The 24,546-nt window shown below is 40.5% G+C and overlaps 1 protein-coding gene across 1 annotated transcript in view; it reads left to right on the top strand.

Annotated features, from left to right (window-relative positions):
* The window catches only part of scap (SREBF chaperone), an 80,874-nt gene that overhangs the window by 16,644 nt on the left and 39,684 nt on the right, over positions 1–24,546 (top strand). The window contains exons 3-8 of the mRNA XM_055164289.1: positions 433–553; positions 2,938–3,095; positions 5,165–5,385; positions 13,352–13,457; positions 15,419–15,591; positions 20,336–20,462. Of these exons, the coding sequence (XP_055020264.1) occupies positions 433–553; positions 2,938–3,095; positions 5,165–5,385; positions 13,352–13,457; positions 15,419–15,591; positions 20,336–20,462 (906 nt within the window). The remainder of the gene's footprint in view (positions 1–432; positions 554–2,937; positions 3,096–5,164; positions 5,386–13,351; positions 13,458–15,418; positions 15,592–20,335; positions 20,463–24,546) is intronic.

Genomic DNA, 24,546 nt, shown 5'->3' with positions numbered 1-24,546 from the left:
TATGAACACACTGGGAGCGAGTGGGTTGAAGTGTGTTGCCCAAGGACCACCAACCTGTGGGTCTGTGGATCTGACTGCGCAACCAGTGATATTTGAGTTGAGAGTGTGATTTGAGCCGCCAACTGAGCTACTGTTCCCACAATGGTGCAGTTAATATTGTGTGTGCAGTATTGGTTAACTCTTAATTATGTAAAGTTTTTTTGCTTCGCCCCCTTTTTAGTCAACTACTCAATCAGCAGGACATGCTTTTAGTTCAAGCCCTACTGATCGATTTATGTCCTCAAATTGTCTTTCCTTGTTCTTGTTAATAAATCTAACTAACATGAAAGCAATATTTAACATCCACGTTAAGCCCTGAACTTCCTCGTCTGGACCTCTGACCTTCTTATCACGTTGTTCTTAACCCTCTCTTCTCTTCTCCTTCTGCTGTAGCTACCCTCTGCTCAGACTGCCTCTGCCCGGGACAGGTCCGGTGGAGTTCACCACAGGAGTGAGAGACTACAGCGCCCCCTCCTCTGTGCCCCGCGGGGAGCTGGGGGAGAGGCCAGACTGGGTAAGTGTAACTGTGCTGAACTTGACAGGCTGCGCAGAAGTCCAGCTCCAGTTTTCTGCATTTGTTGTGAACAAATTGGTGGTTTTGAGATTCTGGAATGTGAGGATGTCATACTCCCAGATGGGTTACAGGATTCAGTTTTTCCCATTGATTACATTACAGTGCTTTACTATGAAAAATCCAAAAGGTGAATTCACAAATGTTGAACCTGACCAATTTTATTTGCGAGTAAACACATTCACTTTTTGTATTATAACAAAAATCTGCATTTCAATATTTATTTTACCTGCCCTGGCCTGTAGAATGTTGTGATATCATCTGACACCCAGCAATTGCTAGGACATGGTGCTGTCTTTTGTGGTTTTAATCTGTATGAAACAGGGATGGGCATGATTAGTCGATTAATCGATAATTGATCATTAAGAATTTCATTACGTTCATTTTAATCAACAAACCAAATGTAGGTTGCTGTGCGTAGCCTGACCAAACGTCCGTGTCCGGGGACGGGGGTCAGTACATGTAGCTCTCTGCACTCAGAAGGAACAAGCAAACAGTCGGTCAGTCTGCAACATGCCGAAGCACAAATGCGTATTTAAAGATGACTTGTCCCGACCGGAATGGAAAGCGTGGAATTTCTTGTACAAGTGTGAGGTCATGTGCACAGTGTACAAAGGGGCACATATGTTTTGGTGTCCAGTGGGAAAAAGTTCACCAGGACACAGAAAACATGAAGTTTTGCCAGGTGAGAGTAGCTCAATGTCGATGACGACTCCCCACCTCCCTCCCCCCGTACGGTGTCCTGGTTTTGACAAACGCAAATATGGTCACACTAACCTGTATTCCACTGAGTCGTGCCGCAACAGCGCACAAGAGCTGTTTTTTTCCCTTGCTTAGTTTATGCAAATGAGCCATGCAGTTTTAAGTTTCGTTTGAGACTTGCGCAAAACCTCATTAAACTCATTATAATGTCAAACGGACTGATGTGGCTCTAGAGTGATTACAGTTTATATGTCGTAAAGTTGAATTTATTTATGCAGATTAGTAGTGCAGATAGTAATAATAATGATCATTTTAATATAAAAACATTAATGATTAATCAGTAATCGATCATTAATTCTCTCGACGATTGATACATTTTCTTAAATCGAATGCCCGTCCCTAGTATGAAACAAACATGTACTGGTCAAGATTCCACAACTCAACACGGGGAGCAGCACGCTACACGGATAACGAGTCACATTAGCATCTAAAAGTTTGCTTCTGTCCCAAATCACATAAATACTTTGGGCAATTGGTATTTCTGTTCATTATATGATCACTGCCAAATTTTTAACAACGACGCTTAAGTCCATGACCCCTCTCGTGCCCGTCTCTCATCAACTGGCAGCGTGCTCCTGATGCCAGGGTCACCACAAGAGGGCGCTTTGGATAATGTTCAAAACTACAACGGGTTTTTAGTAAAGTCATATTAAAAGAAAGAATAAAAGTCACTGTGCTGGTGTGACAAAGCAAAGCATCCATTTTAATTTCACACTTGTTAATTTGTTCATCTCCATGTCCAACTAAACTAAGTTACATATATATTGTTTTTTTTTTATTATCACTTAGTACATTGTTAATTTAAAAGTACTTAATTTTGGTAATTCATTTGATTTACATCATACATCCATATTTACTATACTTATCTGCTCCTTCACATGGTCTGGAGACAAAAGAGGGGGACGTGCCCTGCGTCGTATCTAAAGCCTGTGGGGGAGGTTGTAGACTAGACCATGTGGAGTTTTATTTCACTGTTTTGTTTATTTTGTTTATATAATTTAGGGGACTTAGGCCCTTGTGAAGAAAACGGTTAACTGTGGAGGAAATTGTAAAGTTGCCTGAACATCTGACCTCTGACCTGTAAAGGAAATGATACTTACCTGGGGGGGTACTTCCTGCTGGGGGGTATAAGAGCACGCCGGTTTTGTCTATTAGGGAGAGAATTTCTGTGTAGTTGGGTGCACTTGGTTGTTGCGCTTGTTTTAATTTATGTTACTTCTGTTTATTTGTTTGAACATTTTATTTGTATTTAATTTAATTACCCCAGAAGTCTATTTTAATAAATTCTCTGGTCAAAACACCACATCGGGCCAGCTTCCCCACAGCCAGATTTCTACTGTCTTCAAAATGGAAACATTTTAAACGGTCCAAACTTATTCCTCACTTTCCTGACACATTCGTAGCATCCTAGTTATTCCCCTCACTAAGTTTGTAAACTCATTTAAACGCTATTTCTGATTAATTGTTGCAGTTGGATGTCAGACCATATGGATTTTTTTTCTGACAGAAGATTTCCTTGATCTAAATTAGGTATTAAAGCTCATACATGTGTGTGTGTGTTTCAGTACCATGGTCTCCCGGTGGCGTACATCCAGCAGGTGTTGGTGAAGGCGGCTGTGTCTCCGTGGGACAGCAGCCTGGTGCCGGTGGACGCCTTCCGCTCTCCTCTGGGGCGAGTCTTCAACCTGCTCGAGGAAATACGCAACCACGTCCACAACGATGGGTAAACACACTGCAACCGAACTATTTATTTACATTATGTTTTTATTGTGCTATTTTCCGATCTATGTTATTATGCTGTTTCCTCATCACGAACAGACCTGGAGTTGTGTTTTGTTTCATTCACACATGCTTGCAACTTTTCTGGTGGAAGGTCCGTCACCTGCTCGTCTCCATGGAGATGTTATTGCTTTTTCTGGGATGTTCCGTGGTGTGACATTAACTAGTATTTATTAATTACGGGTGTTTCTATTGCACAAAAATAGAATGATTCCTTCTGTGAAACGGGGTGACTCTCCATAGATCTGAATTGTAATGTGGTGTAGTGCTGTCTCCCTGGTGATAATCTACACTGTGGAACATTATTGAGTCTATAATGTTCCACAATATAGATTAAACAGTCTCCAGCCTTTTTCCTGCAGCGAGCTACTTTTACAAAATGAAAATGCCAGAGAGCTACTAGTTTCAGTGGTCACAAGAAATTGAGTAAATATAAGAACCACAGTGAGCTTTAGATAAGCTATAGTTAGATGCCTATAAAACCATATCCATTTATTAGTGCAGGGGTCCCCAGCCACCAATACCGGGCCATGAGTCATTTAATACCAGGTCGCCGTTCAGATTGAGCTGCCGGTTTGTGAAAATATTGTCTGACATTGGGGCCGCACAAAAAGCGCGAACCACCCCCTCCTCCGGTCCTCAATTTTCCGCGTCCCTCCTCCTTCCTCAATTTTTTTTTCATGCTCGCACTCTCTCCCCAGGTCCACCAACATATTGTTGGACATTGAAACGGTCCATGGCGCATAAAATGTTGCACCTGTATTAGTGTACAATGTTAAGCATCAAAATGATACATGTACAATGGTAAAACGTATTTAATTGATTCAGTTTTACTTATTCAGCACAATATGTGTACCGTATTTTCCGGGCTATTAGGCACACTCTTAAGCCTCTAACCCCATCAAAAAATGACCAGACGCCCTATACACAAATCCACTCGGGTGTCCCAGCATGACTTCAGTAAACTACAAAACCGCACCACCCACAGAACACACAAACACACACAGAGCAGACAGCGACCGCACAGAGAAAAACACCCACAGACACACATCACTCCACGCCGACGAGGAACGGAACAGAGGAACAAACCGAAAAAGCGAGTGCAATATGCCACTTCTAGACACAACTGAGTCACTGTGAACACGCCAACAACCCGTTGGTCCCAGACAGCACCCTCCCTACACGCCACAACTGAACAAAGCCCAGAGTCACCGTGAACGCCACAAACAAACAAAACCACTCACCCATCACACTGTTGTGTTTCGTTTAAAGTCCAGTGCGGTTTATTTGTGAAAAAAGTTTGAAAATAGACCATTTAACGACAGTGCGTCTTATAATCCAGAGCGCGTAATAGCCCGGAAAATACGGTAAGTCATGAATCGCTTGGCGAGCTACTTGAAACGGGGTGGAGAGCTACTGGAAGCTCTCGAGCTACAGGTCGGAGACCCTTATTCCAGATCAAGCAATAGCATTTCCATGGAAACAAGCAGGTGCTGGACCCTCCACTATAAATGTTATGCAGAGCATCTTTAACACACAAATCCTGCATATTTAGTTCATATCAAGCTCGTCTCTCAAACTAAAAACACACTCTTCCTTCTGATGTCATGTGATCATACAGGAAGCACTCCCCTGTGTTTATAATCTCCATACACCTTCACTAAAATATTTGATTCTTTTGATTCATTTGATTCTCTCCTGGAAGAGGTTCAAGGAGCTGTTCACTTGAAAACTACTGCTTCTACTACTGACATCACAAGGAGGAACAGAGCATTTTGAGCTTTGAAGATGTTGACAGACTAATAATTCAGAAACACTCAAACATGTGTGAACAAAACAAAACACAACTCTGGGTATGATTTTGATGAAGTAACAGCTTTATAACATGACTGAAATCTCTATAGAGTCATTTTTGTGTAATATAAGATCTTTAATCAACTACTAAATGACATAAGACATTCAGCCCTTGTAATAATATAGACTAATATCATGATGTTTTTCTCTCGTTGGCAGTTCCGGGACACGCAGTCTGGAGAGCTTGTGTCTGCAGGTGACCGATCTGTTGCCGGGATTACGCAGGATGCAGTCCGTCCTTCCGGAACATGGCTGCCTCCTGGTGTCTCCCGGGAACTACTGGCAGAACCAACGGGACCTGTTTGACACCGACTCCGACCTCCTCAAAACCATCCACAAACACGAGCCTAAAGGCCTCCACACCTCCGCCACGCTCAGAGGTACGCACAAGATATGTGGATCTGAAAGGTGCATTTGTAACTTTTCTGCTGGAGGGTCTGTCAAATTCTTTTCTACATGGAGTTGTTATTGGTTTTGCCTGGAATGTTAAACCTTTCTATCATCACGGAGACCAAACCAGACCGAGTTACAGGTCAGATTTATGGAGATGCAACCCCGCTCGCAGTCAGAATTCCTGTTTTTCTTGGTATTTTTGAGCCATAAACCCGTCTGTAATTGAGTAAATGTAAGGTAGAGCTGTTTAATGTCACACTGTGGAACATTCCAGGCAGAGAAATAACATATCCATAGAAATAAAGCAGGTCACAGATGCCCACCCAATCAAAAAGTCACATGGTGCATCTTTGTAACACACAGCATATGCAGGGTTTGAGTTCTTCTCTCAGTCAGAAAACACTCTGTTCCACCTTGTGATGTCATGTGGTAATACAGGAAGTCGATTAGAATCATTTGGATAATTTCAGCCTTGGAATTTCAAGTTCAAAGTTTATTGTCAATTCTTCATTCAAATAAGAATCAAAATTGTGTCACTTCCAAGCACACAAATAAATAATAATAAATGGAAAAGTTTAAGTGTTCTTCTTTGGGAAGATGAAGATTCCCGTTTACTGGCTGCCTGGTGGTTAGAGAGGGAAGAGAGTTCAGCATTCTAACAGCCTGGTGAATGAAGCGGTTAGTGAGTCTGGTGATGTGGGAACGGAGGCTCCTGTACCTCTTTCCAAAGGGTAGGAGGCTGAACAGATTGTGCTGTTATGTCTGCTAAATCACACAAGGCACACAACCGTTATAAAACAATCAGTGAGACAAACTAGGTTTGGTGAGTTTTATTTTGAGGCAAAACATTCATTAATATGTATGCCAGAAACAAACAAAAGGTTGGTAGGAGGAGGCGTGTGCCAGTTGTGCCAAATAAAAGAACTGGCCTAACTGAAAACTAGGCTACAAAAGTAAAGAAACCACAAAGCCTAGTCTACCTGATCTAAAAAAGAGAATTTGGATACTTCAAAACAACAAGGGTGGCAACAACTCGTAAACTAATGTGTCTAACAAAGAAAAACTACGTGGTGCAAGGTGTAAAGGAATCCCCAACTTACCTAACCAACCTCCCAACCAAACAATACGTGGCTCGCAGAAGTAGCAGCATTACAGATAGAGAGAACAGCAGCACACAGCTCTTTTTAAATGGTCCTTTCCAACCTGATCGGCTGCTAGCTGGCCAATCAGCTCCAGTCAGGTCCCGCTCACTGCACCTGGACAGACAGGGCAGAGGAAACAGCAGTACCATACACACACAAATGCTTGTGTGTAACGTGTGCGGTGTGACTTTTTGTGGTGGCTTTGCAGGTGAGGCAGGTGGTGTATAGGTCTTGCAAGCAGGAGAGTGGTGCATCAATTTCTTATCTGTTCTGGAATAAAGGAAAAAGGTAGCTGTTAACTTGAAAGTTCATGACATCACAAGGTGGATCAGAGCATTTTGAGTTTGGGAGATTTACACTAGCGGTCCGGTCAAGCGGTAACGGAGGGAAACGGGCAGATTTTTGACATTCAAATGTCTCTTATTCAGAAACTAGAGGGACTATTGAAATAAGTAAAGTATCAGAATGTAGGAAAGAGTTACACTCCAACAGGGTCAAGTTAAACCTGTGATATTCTTTCAAGTTGTTGACAAAAAATTTAAAACCTCATGTTGGTAACGGAGGGAATGAAATATGCAGCACTTTTTGGGCAATAAATCCAAACAGTGATAACTCTTGGTTCTCACTTCCATATCCTTAACAAACTGGTTTGAATATTTGCTTCATATAGTTTTCTCTACCATATGGTACAAGATTAGGTTGAAAAACCTCTGACTTTTTGACTCATGAGATTTTTTATTAAGAAAGGTCATGGTAACGGAGGGAAAAGTAACAGGAGGGAAAATTGTGCAAACAAGTAGAAGGTGCAGGATTTTACATCATTTTGTCGCTTTTTTCTTCCGAATACTTTATTATTACTTCAAAATGAAAGGAAACTATTTCTGTAAAATATGTCAGTCCTTCCAAGCTATTTTTTATCATTTTAAATACTTTTTTTTTTTTTTTTTTTAAATCATGTTCCTTCATCAACAGTTCAAAGATGGAATAACACAAGATATGATGAAATACATCCTTTTATTTACATGATTTGCAGGTCTTTGAAATTTGGGAAATAATTTTTGTTCCATGTTTCATACATGGTCTGTTTAAAACATATGGAACTTTAGAACCAAAAATGGTACAGAAAAAAGGTCAACAGTTTCATAAACTAGAGTACATATGTATCTGTTCAATACATTTTTATATCAGATGCATTAACTTGAATTTCTGGCCTTGCTGTTTACTTCTGCTTGACCGGGCCCACTAATAATGAAGGATTACTCCGACATATGTGATTGAAACAAAACAGAACTCTGGGTATGTTTTTGATGAGGTAACAACATGGCTTAAACTTCACTCCACAGTCAATTTTACGTAATTTGGGACCTTTAATAAACAAACAAACGAACTCCTCGCTCAAGTCATCATTACTGCTTACACAACCAGTCAAACACTTGGACCACAGACTGTATAAAGAAGTGCACTGAGAGAGGTGAGGGTGTTGAAGGTAATATTCCTTCCTTCCCACACCACTGACTAACACTGTTTGGAATGACCTTGGGGAAAGAAGGCACCAAAGTTTGTTATTAATGTTCATACCTTTATTTTTGGAAAACATTGCAAAATATAAACACCTGGATCCTGTAGAGAAGGTTAAACGAACATTTTAGATAGCAGCAGTTACAGAGAGAATGACCGAGGCACCATTTTTCAAAAGAAGTAAATTGTAACAAGAGTTCGACGGAACCCTTTAACTTTATATGTCTTTAATCTTTAGTGTTTATTCGAAGCGATTGTACAGAGACATTAAGCTCATAAAAACCAGACGTTCCCAGAGGATGCTGTTAATCTTATTTATCTTGTATTTATCCAGTTACAGGTGATTTACTGCTCAAAATACCTTGAAAAACATAAACAACTTCCTGTAAGAACTTCCCTTGTGGATCAGTAAAGTTTGTCTAAGTCGAAATGAGCGGAGTTTCCTGTTTTCCGCTTGTCTCTGTGGAGATAAATACAATTCTACACTGTGGATCATTCTAGGCAAAGCAGGTGGCAGAAAAGTTACACGGTGCTCCTTAAATGTTTTTTTCCCTCTTGTCTCCCTCCCTCCTTCACTCTTCCTCTCTGTTTCTCCGTCCCTCACTCTCCTTCCCTCTCTCTTCGTCTGTCTCTCCTTCACTCTCCCTCCACTCTCCTTTCTCCCTCCTTTACTCTCTCACTCTATCCCTCCTTCACTCTCTCTATCTCCCTCCTTCACTCTCTCACACTATCCCTCCTTCACGCTCTCTCCCTCACTCGCCTGCCTTCACCCTCCCTCCTTCACTCTCGCTCCCTCATTCTCCCTCCTCACTCTCCCTCCCTCCCTCAATCTCCCTCCTTCACTCTCACTCCTTCACTCTCCCTTACTCTTCCTCCCTCGCTCTCCCTCCTTCACTCTCACTCCTTCACTCTCACTCCTTCACTCTCCCTCCCTCCTTCACACTCCCTCCCTCCTTCACAATCCCTCTTTCACTCTTACTCCTTCAGTCTCACTCCTTCACTCTCCCTCACTCTTCCTCCCTCGCTCTCCCTCCCTCCCTCAATCTCCCTCCTTCACTCTCACTCCTTCACTCTCACTCCTTCACTCTCTCTTACTCTTCCTCCCTCGCTCTCCCTCCCTCCTTCACTCTCACTCCTTCACTCTCCCTCCCTCCTTCACACTCCCTCCCTCCTTCACACTCCCTCCCTTTCAATCCCTCTTTCACTCTTACTCCTTCAGTCTCACTCCTTCACTCTCCCTCACTCTTCCTCCCTCGCTCTCCCTCCCTCAATCTCCCTCCTTCACTCTCCCTCCTTCACTCTCACTCCTTCACTCTCACTCCTTCACTCTCTCTTACTCTTCCTCCCTCGCTCTCCCTCCCTCCTTCACTCTCACTCCTTCACTCTCCCTCCCTCTCCTCCTCCTTCACTCTCCCTCCCTCCTTCACACTCCCTCCCTCCTTCACACCCTCTTTCACTCTTACTCCTTCAGTCTCACTCCTTCACTCTCCCTCACTCTTCCTCCCTCGCTCTCCCTCCTTCACGCTCACTCACTCTTCTTCCCTACCCCCTCCCTCACTCTCACTCCCTCACTTTCACTCTCACTCCCTCACTCTCCCTCCCCTTAAATGTTTTCTTTATTTTCATGATTATTTCATTTGTGAATTCCCACTGAAGGCATCAAAACCATGAGTGGACACGTACAGTCATGTAGTAAAGTGTGAAATAATTTAAAACGTTTCAGTGTTCTAGATTTTAGATTCCTCATAATAGCGCCTCGTTGCTGTGATCACCGCTTTGCACTCTTGGCATTCCAGTAATGAACCCTGGCACGGCACAACGGTGAAGTGGAAACCATTTCAGGAGACTTCATCATGAGGCTCATTGAGAAAAGGCCGAGGATTTACAGCTCTGTCCACAAAGCAAACTGTAGATACTGCGAGGAATCTGAATCTAAAATAGAACATATAATTTAACACACACATATTTTCTTTTGCTTCATAGTTTTTTACATCTTGGTTCATATATTTGATGTCTTCAGTGTGTCTGCAATGTAAAAAGCAGTACATAAAAAAAAAAAAAAACCTTTAATGAGAAGGTGTGTCCAAACTTTTTAGACACTTTCCTTCCCTCTTGTCTCTCCCTCACTCGTCTCTCTCTCGCTCTCCCTCCCTCCTTCACTCTCAATCCCCCTCTCTGTCTCTCCCTCCCTCCCTCCTTCACTCTTCCTCTCTGACTTTCATTCCCTCTCTCTCTGTCTGTCTCTCCCTCTCTCACTTCTTCCCTCACTCATCCTCCCTCCCTCACGCAACTTCCCTCCCTCACTCGCCCTCCCTTCTTCACTCTCCTTTCTCCCTCCTTCATTTTCCGTTCTCCCTCCTTCACTCTCTCTCACACACTATCTGTCCTTCACGCTCTCTTCTTCACTCTCCCTCCCTCACTCTTCCTCCTTCACTCTCACTCCTTCACTCTCACTTCCTCACTCTCACTCATTCCCTCCCTCCCCCTCTCTCTCCCTCCCCTCTCTCTCCCTCATTCACTCCCTCCCTCCCTCTCACTCCTTCCCTCTCCCTCCCTCCACTCTCCTTCCCTCCTTCACTCTCCCTCCCTCACTCTCACTCCCTCACTCTCCCTCCCTCTCACTCTCCTTCCCTCCCTCCTTCACTCTCCCCCTCCCTCCTCCCTCTCACTCTCCTTCCCTCACTCTCCCTTCCTCACTTTCACTCCTTCACTCTCACTCCTCCACTCTACTTCCCTCAATCTCCTTCTCTCAATCTCCTTCACTCTCACTCCTTCATTCTCCCTCCCTCCCTCTCTCGCTCATTCACTCTTTTTCCCTCACTCTCCTTCCCTCCCCGTCCCTTCCTCTCCCTCCCTTCCTCTCCCTCCCTCGTAGCTCAAATGAAAGAGAGTTTGGCTGTTCCGTGTGCTCCTGGAGAGGGCACAGACCTGTTCACAGTCCGCTTTGGTCAAAGAGGTTTTTGTGCCAGTGTTTTGTGAAGTCTGAGTCTCTAGCCCCAGTTTCCCTTTTCCCCGTTTAACCCCGTTTAGCTCTGCACCAAACCTTAAAGGAGACTCACTATGTTTTTCAGACGTCCAGTATTAACCGATAACCTAATGTAGACCATAATTTTGTATTTTGTTCATTATTAAAATTGACTCTTGTGAGCTTTAAGCCATGCTACAATGTTGTTAATTCATCAAAAACATACCCTGAATTGTGTTTAGTTTCATTCACGCATGTTTGAGTAACCCTTTATTATTAGTCTGTCTACATCTTTAAAGTTCAAAATGCTCTTTTCCATCTTGTGATGTCATGAAGTTATAGTTTTCAAGTCATCAGCTTCTTTTTTTAGCTTTGCTTCATTAAAGATTGGCCATTACATTTCCTCATTTCCTGATGAGGAAACGACATTGTAATACAGATCAGAAAATAACACAATGTGGACATCAAGTATTAAATGCAGATCCTGATTTTGTATTTTGTTCATTATAAACTGCAAAATTAATCTAAAATTGATTAATAACAAAACTGCTCCATGACAGTGTAGTCTTAAAAAGATCTTAAATATCATGTTCCTAAATTTAAGTCCTTAAAAAGTCTTTAATTATGTTGTCCAAGTCTTATTTTTTCCACAAAGATCTTAAATTTCATTAGCCTATTTTTTTTGTATACTCAACTGGGCTGCAGTGCGATGTTAAATGGAAGGATGAAAAAAACAAAAAACAAAATTAATTTTTGGCTCTTTACAAGCAACGCATACTACTAAAAATTTGTTCTGAATGACATTTTATAATGAAAGTATTTTTTGTTTTTTAAATTAGTGGGTAATGGTCATTATTAGAATTGGATCTGGATAATGAATACGATGTTGGCCTTAATTTTCATTTAAATGGTCTTCAAAAGGTCTTATAAAAGTCTTTAATTTGGGATAGTCAAACCTGGGGATAGCCTGCATGAACTTCCTGATCAAAACTGACGGCCCCACCTCTTCATACTGGAATTTCACCGTAACAAGCAACAGATATTAAAGGTCCTACACTATATTACGCAAATTTGACTCTTGTGAGTTTTAATCAATGTTATAATGTTGTTAAAACCAGACCTGGAGTTGTGTTTTGTTTCTTTCACACATAAAATAACCTTTTCTCTGCATCTTCTACATCTTCTACATCTTCAAAGCTCAAAACACTTTTTTACCTTTGCTTCATTCGAGACTGACAGTTACATTTAGAGATTGGCAACTACATTTCCTCATTTCCTGATGAGGAAGCGACATTGTAACACAGATCAGAAAAAATAACAGTATAATAAAACAACACAGGCCCTTCAAAGGAGACATTATGTTTTTGTTCAGATATGAAGTATTAAACCAGGCATGTGGCCCGTGAGCCAAATGCGGCCCTCAGACAAATTTTTCTTGGCCCTCAGGCTTGCAGGTGAATTGGTCCAAATTACATAGCATCAATTAGAAATGAACGTTTTACTGCAACTTCTTTGAAAATCTACTTTGATAAGGCTAATATTTAATATTTAGTGTGTGATTTTAAGGATCTTAAAATATAAAGTCTGATGGCTCATTCTAATGTGTTAAACATGCACATATTTCAATTATTTGCTGTATTGAGCACCAGTCTATGGCCCTCGATCAGCCCTCTGCTTCTTCTGTATTTAGATATGTGGCCCTTGATGAAAAAAGTTTGGACATCCCTGTATTAAACTATAACCTATGTAGATCAGGATTTGGTATTTTGTTAATCATAAACGGCAAAATTGATCTAGAATTGATTAATAACAGAAGCTGCTTCATGAACTTTTTGTTCAAAACTGACGGGCCCCACCTCTTCATATTTGAAATTTCACCATAACAAGCAACAGATATTAAAGATCCTAGATTATGCAAAATTGAACCATTTTATAATGCTGTAACGTGCTCAAAAACAGACCTGGAGGAGTGTTTTCTTTCATTCAGACACACAAATACTTTATTTCCCCTTGTGATGTCATGAATCTATGTTGAAGTTGAATGGCGAACGAAGCTTTCACCTGACAGATACCATTTTTTAAAACTCTTTCTGGCGAGTAAAATAATGAAACTAAAGTCAACTTGTCGACTTGCATGACTGGCGCAAATTCGACTCTGACTCAAACTGGGGAATGACATGAACCACTTCAAAATTTGTCTATTTTTACCATAGAATAATGCATTTGGCAGTTTGTACCACTTTAAAAGAACAATGATCTGTTTTTATGGTTGTTTTTAATCTGGCAGGCCCACTTTGTTACCTTTTGATATGTTCTTTGCGTTTCCAGACCTGCTGTTCGGTGTCCCAGGAAAGTACACAGGAGTCAGCCACTACAACAAGAGGAGAGTGGTCACTTACACCATCACGGTCGTGCTGTCCAGATATGACGCAAGGTTAGTAATGCTCCCAAGTCATCTCTGCTCAGAAATATTAAAGGTCCTATATTGCACAAATGGATGTCATTTCCTGGAAATTTTCAAGTGAACAGCCACCTTTGATCAGTAGAGATTGTCATTTCCAGAACTGAAATTATCCAAATGATTCTAGTGAAGGTGTGTGGAATTTAAAAACACAGTGGAGCACTTCCTATATTACCACATGACCTAACAAGATGGAGTGTTTTCAGTTGGCAATTGCTGTCACGCTGTCAATCAAACGTGTTACTAGCTGGATCAACCTCTGAGAAAGACAGCACCTGATTAGTCTGTTTATTAAAGTTCATATATTGATTTACAGACAAAATAGCAAAATAAAAAACACCAGGGTCATGTAGTACGGGTTAATATGAACATTATAAGACCAAAATGACGAAAGTAGAGTATTTTCATTTTCAATCGTAATTGAGCCAGAGTCCAGACTATTGAGCGCACCTGAATATAAGACGTATCAACAAAATTTTAAAAGAAAAAAAATTTTTTACATATATAGGCTGCATGTGTCTATAAGCCCCAGGTGTTTTCACGTTTTCAAGTTGGGGCCGTCTGATTTTTATCGCCTCTGAAAGCTTTTGCCGTCGCCAACGTCTCACTATCGACTCACTGATGCCGAGCTCACGTGCAGCAGCTCGATTTCCTTCTTCGGCAGCCACATCAATCGGGTTTAACTTAAAAGCTGCAGCATCTACATTTCTTCGTGTGTTTCCCATGACGAGGGTTTGTGTATGAAGAGCAAAATAACTGTTCAAAACACAATCAAACTGCATCTTCTTCACTGCATCATCTCTTCCACCTGTCTGTCTCTCGCTCTTGCACCCCCGTCATCTCGCGCTCTACTGCTCATGTCTCCTGCAGAAAGAGCCTGTGTCCTGTCTGGTATCATGTCAGTGTCTTGTAGGATTTCAGCAGATTTCAGGCTCTCCTGGGGGTGGGCATAGGTGTATGGATCAGGTTTGAGTGGATGTCCGGCTAAGTTTGAGACATTTCTTCTCATCATTTCCACACTCTCCTACATTAACAGGGCAGCCGCAGGGTTTTAAAAAGGTCTTAAATTTTATGTTCCTAAATTAAGGCCTTAAAAAGTATTAAATTATGTTGCTCAAGTCTTATTTTTTTCACAAAGGTCTTAAATTTCATTAGCCTTTTTTTTTTTTTTTTTTTTTTTTTTTTTTTTGGACACTCAACCGGGCTGCAGTGCAATGTTAAACAGATAAAAAAAACAAAAAACAAACATGAAATCTTGTAACGTGAATGAACGTCTAATTTGAAGTTTGCACAAACAATACTTTACTTCTGCAGGCGCCAGAAACCAGAGTCAGTAGAGTGGAGGAAGACGGTGGATCATGGGGAAGTGTCGGTTTAATCCACAGAGGCTCTTAGATTCTAGATTTAGTCGGTGTTTGGTCATTATTAGAACTGGATCTGGTGTTTTTTGCCCACATAATGGGTGCGGTGTTGGTCTTAGTTTTCATTTAAGTGCTCTTTAAAGGTCTTTAAAAATCTTACATTTTTGGGCAGTCAAACCTGTGATTTAACACATTCACACTCCCTCACTAATGTTAATATAGCATCATAACTTATTTTATTGCATGGAGATAAACTGTTTTAGTGCTGACAACATCAGTAGCTTGTGTTGCAACTTCATGTTAACTGCTCAGACGGCAGCGCTTTCTGCACTCAGGCTGCGTGCACATCTGCTGTGTTCATAAACAAATAATCCGTCCATATATTTGCCGCATTGTTGTTTAAGCTGCAGGGTTCAAAGTGTGAGAAAAAAGTAGTAGTTTGTACCGTAATGTCCAGACTATAATCTATGATGTGAGTGAGTGAGTGGTTGCTTGATATAAAGCTGTGAGTGCATTGAAGATGGAAAAGTGCAACATATAAAAATGTGACCAACTGTAACCCTTTGTCCCCAGTTTCATGAACAGCCTGCGCTCCCGCCTGAAGCAGCTGTACCCGTCGGCCAACTGCAGCCTGCGTGACGATCACATGGTCCACGTGCACTTCAAAGAGGAGATAGGCGTCGCCGAGCTCATACCACTGGTCACCACGTACATCATCCTGTTCGCATACATCTACTTCTCCACACGTGAGTCCACCTCTCGCCACGCTTCTCTCTGGAGTTCAGTTGATGCTTTACAGTGATATCACACTGGGGGTGTTCTACATGTATGTTTATTGGCGGACTGTTCAGCAATTACTATGGAGATACAGTGCAGACATTAGCAATACATGCATCATGAATTTCGGACTTCCGGTCATTGCACAATTCATACTGGGAAGTACTTTCTGAAAAAGTGAGCATCAAACCTCCATGTTTGTTTTCCCAGTGGGATGCTATTGACAAAGCCAGTCTTTTCAAGTCTTTTGAACCATATCACTTTTGTTTCTGGTTCTGATATTGTCATATTTTAGTTTTGGGATTCGGACATTGTAATTGTGTGGTTGTTGGATCCTAACAGCGGAAAACGGCTTGAGAAATGGGCTTCGGACATTTGCGAACTCCATAAATGCAAAAGGGAACCAGATGTGTGTGACTGCAAACCTTCGTTCAAACTGTTTGCCTTCCCAATGGAATTGAAAAATAGTGAAAGGCGAAGGTAACCTTTGACTGCCTAAGAAAATCATCCCGAGTTTGCAGCGAACATTTTGTATGTGAAACGTTCAACCTTGGTTATGAAATTAAAAAGTCAACACCAAAGCGAAAGGCACCAGCTGTTCACCAAGAAACACCTTCCACTGCAAAGAGACCAAGACGTGATGCTGCTGTAAAACCACAAGAACAAGAAAGTGCAGCTCAGTCTGTTTGTCTTCTGTACCTCTCGCTTAACAAACAGGATCTCACTTTGATGGTGCTCCACATACAAAATGGTTGCTGCAAACTTGGGATGATTTTTACCTTTTTGGTCCTTCCTGTGGATCAATCCTGCCCATCGCCTTCACCTTTCACTATTTTTCAATTCCGTTGGGAAGGGAAACAGTTTGAACAGAGGTTTGCAGTCACACACATCTGATTCCCTTTTGCATTTATGGAGTTCTCAAACTTCCAAAGCCCATCAGAAACAAAAGTGATATGGTTCAAAAGACTTAAAAAGATCGGCTTTGTCAATAGACACATCCCACTGGGAAAACAAACATGGCGGATTGGTGCTCACTTTTTCGGAAAATCTTTCTCAGTATGCATTGCGCAATGACCGGAAGTAGAACCCGACCGATATGGATTTTGTTGTGGCCGATATGAAACCGATATAATGGTAGTTGGAGCTGCCGATAGCCGATATAATCACCGATATATTTAGTGATGTAAAAATTCACTGTAAATCTTGAATTATTAAAAAAAAACCTTAGGTTTGGCTCTGGTGGATTTTAAACTGGGTTTATTTAAGCAACATTTATTGTTATTCTGCCTCTTTACATGATTTGTCATAGGACTAAAGCAGGTCTAAGGCAGGTCTAAAGCAGGACTAAACCAGAACTGAACCAGGACTGTGTCGGGACTCGGTCTCTATCTCTCTCCCTCTCTCGACCCCAAGATTAGTCCTGGTGTATTTATTTATGCTGAATATATATATGCATATATTTTTGAAAGTTTTGTTTTTAGTCGCTGCCGCTGTCAAACTACCAAGAGTCTGCACGCGGCGTGAAGAGAAAAAAAGTGAGCGAAAGAGAAAACACGACTCCCAATCCCAATAAGGATCAGGCTCCCGTCGTTCGCTTCAAAGAGCCGACTCTAAGAGCCGCTTCGTACGCGACCGACCCATCACTACAAGCTAGTAAATAAACAATCGCTATTAGCCTTTAGCCGTAAATGCTGCGCGCCGCGGTAATTAATTATATATGCAAGTATCGTCATTCACACGTCTATTCACAGCTCATTTACACATCAATGCAGGTCCAGTATCAAATATACGGCCAATATAATCACTTTACAATAGACCAATAGAAAACAGACTGTTTATGTGCGGAAGCTACAGCAGCTAATTGCTAACATATCAGAACAAACCAAAACTAGCTTCAAAGTCGACACATTTTGAAACACTCACCGCTCACACAGGCTCCTCCTCACATCACAAGTTTGTACTAATAAATGTCCTTTTAATCCAGACACAAACCGATTGTCCGTAAAAAGAAAATAATCTCAGTGTTGAGCACGGCTGCGGGTGTAAACAAACACACGCGACTCTGGGGGTGTGTTCAGGGACAGTACGGACACAGACACAGACAAATGACTCCAGATAAATACTGATGCAGAGCCACATATTTGGACATTTATCTATCTGTAAATTGGATTAAATGAACATAATGTACAGACTCTAAGATTTATAACGAGGTATAACATGCCCACGTGAAATATCGGCCCCTATCAGCAAGCATATCGGCCGATAGCCGATATGGTTCCAGTTGCTAATATCGGCCAACCGAGATATCGGCCGGGCTCTAACCGGAAGTCCAAAATTTGTGATGCATGTATTGCTGTCAAAAAAGTTTTAAGATTCAAGAAGAGCTACAAAATGGTTTTAAACAGCACATTTTCAGGAGCCTGTGATCAGTGCGAGCTTTCATGATCCTGTTTAGGAGTTTGATTTTCAACTCCTAACTGAAAAACTGTTGGCTAATGTTATCTAGCTTTTGACTAATTTTATGCGTGAAATACTTATTTTAGAGGACAAATCAGTTCATCTGTTAGACTTAGACTTAGACAAACTTTAGTGATCCAAAAAGGAAATTATTTGATAGATCACACATCACAATATATTATAATAACAGAGTAAAAAATATGTACAGCAAAATAGCAAGAGATAGGTGTTAAATAAGGCATAATTATATAAATGTAAATGTACAAGTCAAAATAAAATAGAAAACAAGTAAAAAAAATGTAATTGAACTATTGTAGTTCAGCTAAATCAGTCCTTTCTGGTCAGAGTGTATTAAAATAAACCTCATATAAAGCACCACATCCCTAGAAAATGTTGACATAAGCTGCAAAGTATCAATAAAGCACAGAGAAGGCAGTAGCTATTGGACACCCCCTCTTTAATTCTTATGATTATCTAATATGACTTGACATTTAAAGGTCTTGTATTACGCAAAACTTGACTTGTGAGCTCTAAGCCATGTTAGAATGTTGCTACCTCCTCAAAAACAGACCTGGAGTTGTGTTTTGTTTCATTCACATATGTTTGGGTTACCCTGTATTATTATTTTCTCTACATTCCTAAACTCTAAATGCTCAGTTCCACCTTGTGATGTCACGTTGTTATAGTTTTCAAATGAACTGCTCCTTTTACTTTTAGTTCAGTAGAGACTGACCATTCCAGGGCTGAAAGTATCCAAATGATTCTAGCAGATTAGGCTCTTTTCCATGTCCCAAGGTTCAGGAGAAAACAGAGGAGATCGTGCTTTTGCAGTGGCTGTTCTGAGGCTGTGGAATCTGCTCCCTCTGCACATCAGGCTGATCAATTCACTGCCTGTTTTGAAGTCCCTCTTAAAGACTCACTTTTTCTCCTTGGCTTTTAACTTTTGAGGATCAATATTTACCTGTCACTGTATTTGTCGCTGTTTGTTGTATCCTATCTAATTTATGTACAGCGCTTTCGGCGACTGTGTTGTTTTTAAAGTGCTCTAGAAATTGAGTTGAGTTGAGTAGTAAAGGTGTGCAGAGTTTAAATACACAGTGGAGCACTTCCTTACCACATGATATCACAAGGTAGAATAGAGTGTTTTCTGTCTAAATATGCAGGGTTAGTGTGTTAAACATGTGTGAATGAAACAAAACACAACTCCAGGTCTGCTTGTGATGAGGAAATTGCATTATAACATACCGTATTTTCTCGACTAAGTGGCTCCAGAGTATAAGTCGGACCAGCCAAAAATGCGCAATGAAGAAGAAAAAACATATATAAGTCGCACTGGACTGTAAGTCGCACTTTTTGGGGAAATGTATTTTGTAAAATCAGAGACCAGGAACCGACATTTCATCGTGAAAGGCAACTTCTAGTAACAACAACAGAATAGAGAACAACAGACTGAATAGGCGTTAATATGTCAACATAACATATTAACAGTTATTCAGATAATTATAGCATAAACAATATAACATAAGTTTACCGAACTCACGGTCTCACTCCAAATCACTAAATCTATTGAATTCTTTTTCCTCGGTGTCACTTCTGCACGACCTCCGGAGATAAACCATAGATCCATGATGTAAACAGAGCACCGCTTCCTCTTCTGTGTAGCTGTCGTCAGACTCAGCATCAGTTCCAGTTAGAATTATTCCGGCCTTTCTGAATCCCGACAGGATGGTTTCAATTGTCATTGAAATTCAGGCTTTGTCGATTCATCTGGTGACTTCCAGGAAACTTGCACCCACCCGGTTACCGTGATGCTGTGGTCTCCATCCACTTTCCACCAGCCAATCACAAGTTTCTCGCTCACTCCAAACTTTCTTTCTGCTGCTCGATTACCGTTTTTGGCTGCATGTTTCACTGTTTACAGTGGCTCTTTCTACAGGAGACAGGCGCAGTAGAGCGAAGTGACAATGGTACAGGAGTAATAGTAGTACTAGATACTGACACACAAGCCTAGAGCGCCCTCTCCCAGCTGTCAGTCTGAAAATTTTAACGTATAAGTTGCAGGAAACACCCAAACCTTGAAAAAAGTGACTTATAATCCGAAAAATACGGTAGATCAGAAAATAGTGTAATATGGGCCCTTTAAAAGTAGCGTAGTTGCAATTCTGTTTAACTTTCCTAAATATTGTTCTAAATATTATACCATGAGATGAGGGTAAAAGCTTTGACATTTGTTTTGTCTCATGTGTTTTCCTGCAGGTAAGATTGACATGGTGAAGTCTAAGTGGGGTCTGGCCCTGGCTGCTGTGGTGACGGTGCTCAGCTCTCTGCTCATGTCCGTGGGGCTCTGCACGCTGTTTGGACTCACCCCAACGCTCAACGGAGGGTACGCCATCTTTATCATCTCCTTTCAGGCCATGTCTCGCTTCCTTCTCTTTGATTCCTCTCCTCGATTTATGCAGGAAGGACACACAGGGAGGAGAGAGGATCTAAACTCCTCACTGAAACCAATAAAGTTTTATTCTTTTATCTGATTTCTGCCTAATGAAGCCTCCCTCAGGTTTACTCCTTCCTTTTGTGGTTTTCTTCACTTTATATGACACATTTGATTGACAGCTGAAAAATGAAGGGTCGAGGAGAGGAATCAAGGAGAAGGAAGCGAGGAAAGAGAAATGAGACGCGGCCACAGTGTTGAATAATATACTCCATTTTGTTACGTAAAGGTGCACTGCGTAACTTTTTTCCGCTCACTACTTGTCTCCATGGAGATGTTATTGCTTTGCCTGGAGTGTGCCACAATATGGTATTAGACAGGTCAGATCTATGGAGTGGTGACCTCATGCACTCACAGTAAGAATGCATGTATTTCAAGGTATTTTTGAGCTATAAAAACAACTTCAATTGACTGAACACAACATGAATACATTTAATGCCATACTGTAGAATATTCCAGATGGGCATTCGATATAATTTTATTAATCGATCTTTGGGAGAATTAACGATCGATTTTCAATTAATCATTAACGTTTTTATATTAAAATGATCATCATTATTATTACTAATCTGCATAAATAAACTCAACTTTACAACAGATAAACCATAACCACTATAGAGACCGTTTGACATTATAATGTTTAATGCAGCTTTGCACAAGTCTCATGTTTCAATATATCCAAACTTTGACGCTTTGGAGATAATATTGCTTTACATGAAATATTCCAGAGTATGGCTTTAAATGTTGTGTCGTAGTACATGAGACAGGGCTTTTTTACAGTCTTGGTCTCATCTCGGACTCTAGCACATTTGGATCATATTTCACTAAGGCCCGTAAATGTGCAGAGGTGGCTAAGTATCACTGCAAAATCAGTAAAATAAGGTAACTGTAAATGTTATGAACTTGAAAAAACCCACTTGATTCACTTTGAAGTTGTTGTAAAGTGCCAGTGGAAGCGGGATTAAAGAAGAGGTTCTTAAACTGTAGGTGAGGGTCCAAAAAGGGGGCACTGAGTGTTTAAGCGCAGCACAATTAGTTTGACTTATATTAAGTCTAAACATTAACATTAATCAGATCAAATGGAGATAGATTTAGATAGATCGCATGGCTAATTTGCATAAACTAAGCAGAGAAAAAAAAAAAAACAGCTCTTGTGCGCTGATGTGGTTCAGCTTCTGTCGGACTAAAGGACACGACTCAGTGGAATATGAGTGTTCTCTCTGTGACAGAGGGATGTTGATGATGATGATGGTGGTGAGTGTGTTCTGTGTGTGTGTCGCGTTGGAGATGGTTCATGTTTTCAGAGATCAGACGTGTGCAGGTTTAGCACAGTTCTTTATGTTGCAGTAACCAGGAAACTACGTATACATGCACCATGACGTTATCGGGACACTGATGTGCATGTAAACGCACTCACTGAGTGGTACTGTGATCTCTAAGGAGGTGCCAGAGCCAAAATGTGGGACTGTGAGGCTGCAACTCCAGTGTTTATGCTGTCAGACGCAGCTTCGTATCTTCGCACAGAAATGAATGTAATTGACGACATTCTTAATGATCAGTTATCAATTAGTCTACTAATCATGCCCATCCCTATTCCAAACAAAGCAATAACATCATCACAGGGACAAGCAGGTGGCAGACCCTCCTCCCTGAAAGTTACACAGTGCACCTTTAAAGTAAAAGTACAGATACAGGGGCAAAATATTACTAAAGTAAAGGTATCACATAAAAAAATCTATTTGAGTAAAATTACTGACATACCTGTTTAAAAATGCACTTTAAGAGTAAAACAAAAATGTATTTTGTAGAGATTTTTTTGAACAATTAAAGCATGAAAAGTAGTGATTTTGATAAAGACTTTAGCTGATATTAAGTCAATTGATTTCTTACATTTTCTTTGTGTTTTTCTTTGTGTTTTTGTGGGGTTTTTTTCAAAGTTGGAACTCAAATGAAATGTGCTAAAATAAACCCCTGCACCATAAAGAAAAGTACTTTTTACTTTTCAGTCCAGATCTAAAATAAAGTACAGATATCTGCTCCCAACATAGTGAAGTAAAAGTAAAAGTATCCACTGTAAAATGCACTTAAGTAAAGTACAGACACCTATAAATTGCACTCACTTATTGTACTTTTGTACTTCGTTACCTTCCACCACTGCTCCTTCCAGTGACATGGGAGGTATTCCAAGAAGCGAGCTAAAGCCAAATTTTGGTTTAGTTGTCATAACAAGCACCTGTGTAGAAACCTGATCAGGACTACGCTAACTGCCTTTTATTATTTTAGCTTTGTCTCCAAGAACATAAAAAAACAAAACAAAACAAAACTCTGTAATCACAAGTTTCAGTATGTGCACTCCTCTATCAGTGTTTAAGTCTCTGTCTGAATACACTTTAAAGATCCTATATTACAAAAAGAATGACTCTTTTGAGATTAAAGTTGTGTTATAGTGTTGTTATCTCCTCAAAAACTTACCTGGAGGAGTTGTGTTTTATTTCATTCACACATGCATTAATGGTCTATCTACATTTTGTGGAGTAGATGATGAGGTCTTCAGGCTGAAAGATGAACAAGAGACACGAGGAGGGAGGGTTAGAGAACGTGGAAGACTGTTGATGGGACATACTTGTATAAATAGGGCTTCTGGGTAATCGGAGCTGAGCTGTGATTCTGTGAAGAGGAGCAGGAGCGGGGGAGGCTGAGGTGTGGTTTCCTGCTCCTGAATCTCATATTAACTCCATAAATGTCTTGAGTTGGGTGTCACTTAGGTCACGATAATTATTATATCGGCTTAACGTGCAATATATAAAAGCTGAAACTATATATTTTGGAGCTCAGTGTTTATCGTGTGTACAGTTTCTTAGTAAACTGGGTTATTTTTGTTGTGATATGATAAGATTTGATCTGTAAAAGGTTGAGTGTGACCTCTATGGATAAATATTGGTTCATTCTATTATTATTTGTGTCAGCTCATGGCTCTTGATGATACTGTCTGTTTAAAAATGGTTCACTGGTATTATCTCGCATTATTGTTATTCTGTCAGTATCACAGAATATCTAGCAGCTATATTGTGCTTAAAAATGTGATGTGATGACAGGCCTGGTGACAGATGAGACTTTAGATGAACACTCAGTGCTCCTACACAGTGGAGACGGTGCTCTCATCAAAAAAGCTCAGATAATACTGAAGCCTATAGTTGTTTCATTAATAATGCATTAGTCCAAGTTATTTTGTTGCAGCGTTATAGTTTGGTTGCTTGTTTAGAGGAAGGAAAATCGTTTATGCAACACATTTGACATTTTCACTGTTTTGATGATTAAAATGTTTGTGTTTCATATGAACTTTGCACAAGAAGTGGTTTAACAAAGACTTTTAGTATCACAGCCAAGATTTAACCTTTATTTTTATTTTTTAACCGTATTGAATTGATTTGAAATACTGTATTTTTCGGACTATAAGTCGCACTTTTTTCATGGTTTGAGTTAAGGATGAAATTTCTAACGAAATTTGATGATTAACGTTTTTATATTAAAATGATCATCATTATTATTACTATCTGCACTACTAATCTGCATAAATAAATTCAACTTTACGACATATAAACTGTAACCACTCTACACTGTGACCCAAATTATTATGCAAGTCAGTTTTTTTTTTATAATTTCTTGATTCAGATATGTTCCACTAACGAAAAAGTGGTATTATTTCATGCCTGATAGGGCAGTTGATTAACCAAAAGCATAAAATATTTGAAGCATTTACATATTGAGTAAAAATTTGTTAAAATTTGAATATGCTGTGAACCAAATTATTATGCAGGCATATATAAAGGGGAGTATTCTGTGTTCTATGACCATAAGCACTAAAGATGGGAAAGAAGAAGGACCTCAGTAGTAAGGAGAAGGCTTCTATTGTGAAATTTTTGGGAGAGGGGCGACCAACGATTGAAATGGCAAGATTATTGGACCGAGACCATAG

Source organism: Boleophthalmus pectinirostris, unplaced genomic scaffold (genome assembly GCF_026225935.1).
Source record: "Boleophthalmus pectinirostris isolate CB_2022bp ecotype Guang Dong unplaced genomic scaffold, ASM2622593v1 HiC_scaffold_6, whole genome shotgun sequence".
NCBI classification, from domain to species: domain Eukaryota; kingdom Metazoa; phylum Chordata; class Actinopteri; order Gobiiformes; family Gobiidae; genus Boleophthalmus; species Boleophthalmus pectinirostris.
Note: the sequence above shows the minus strand (reverse complement) of the source record. Positions and strands in the feature narration are given on the sequence as shown.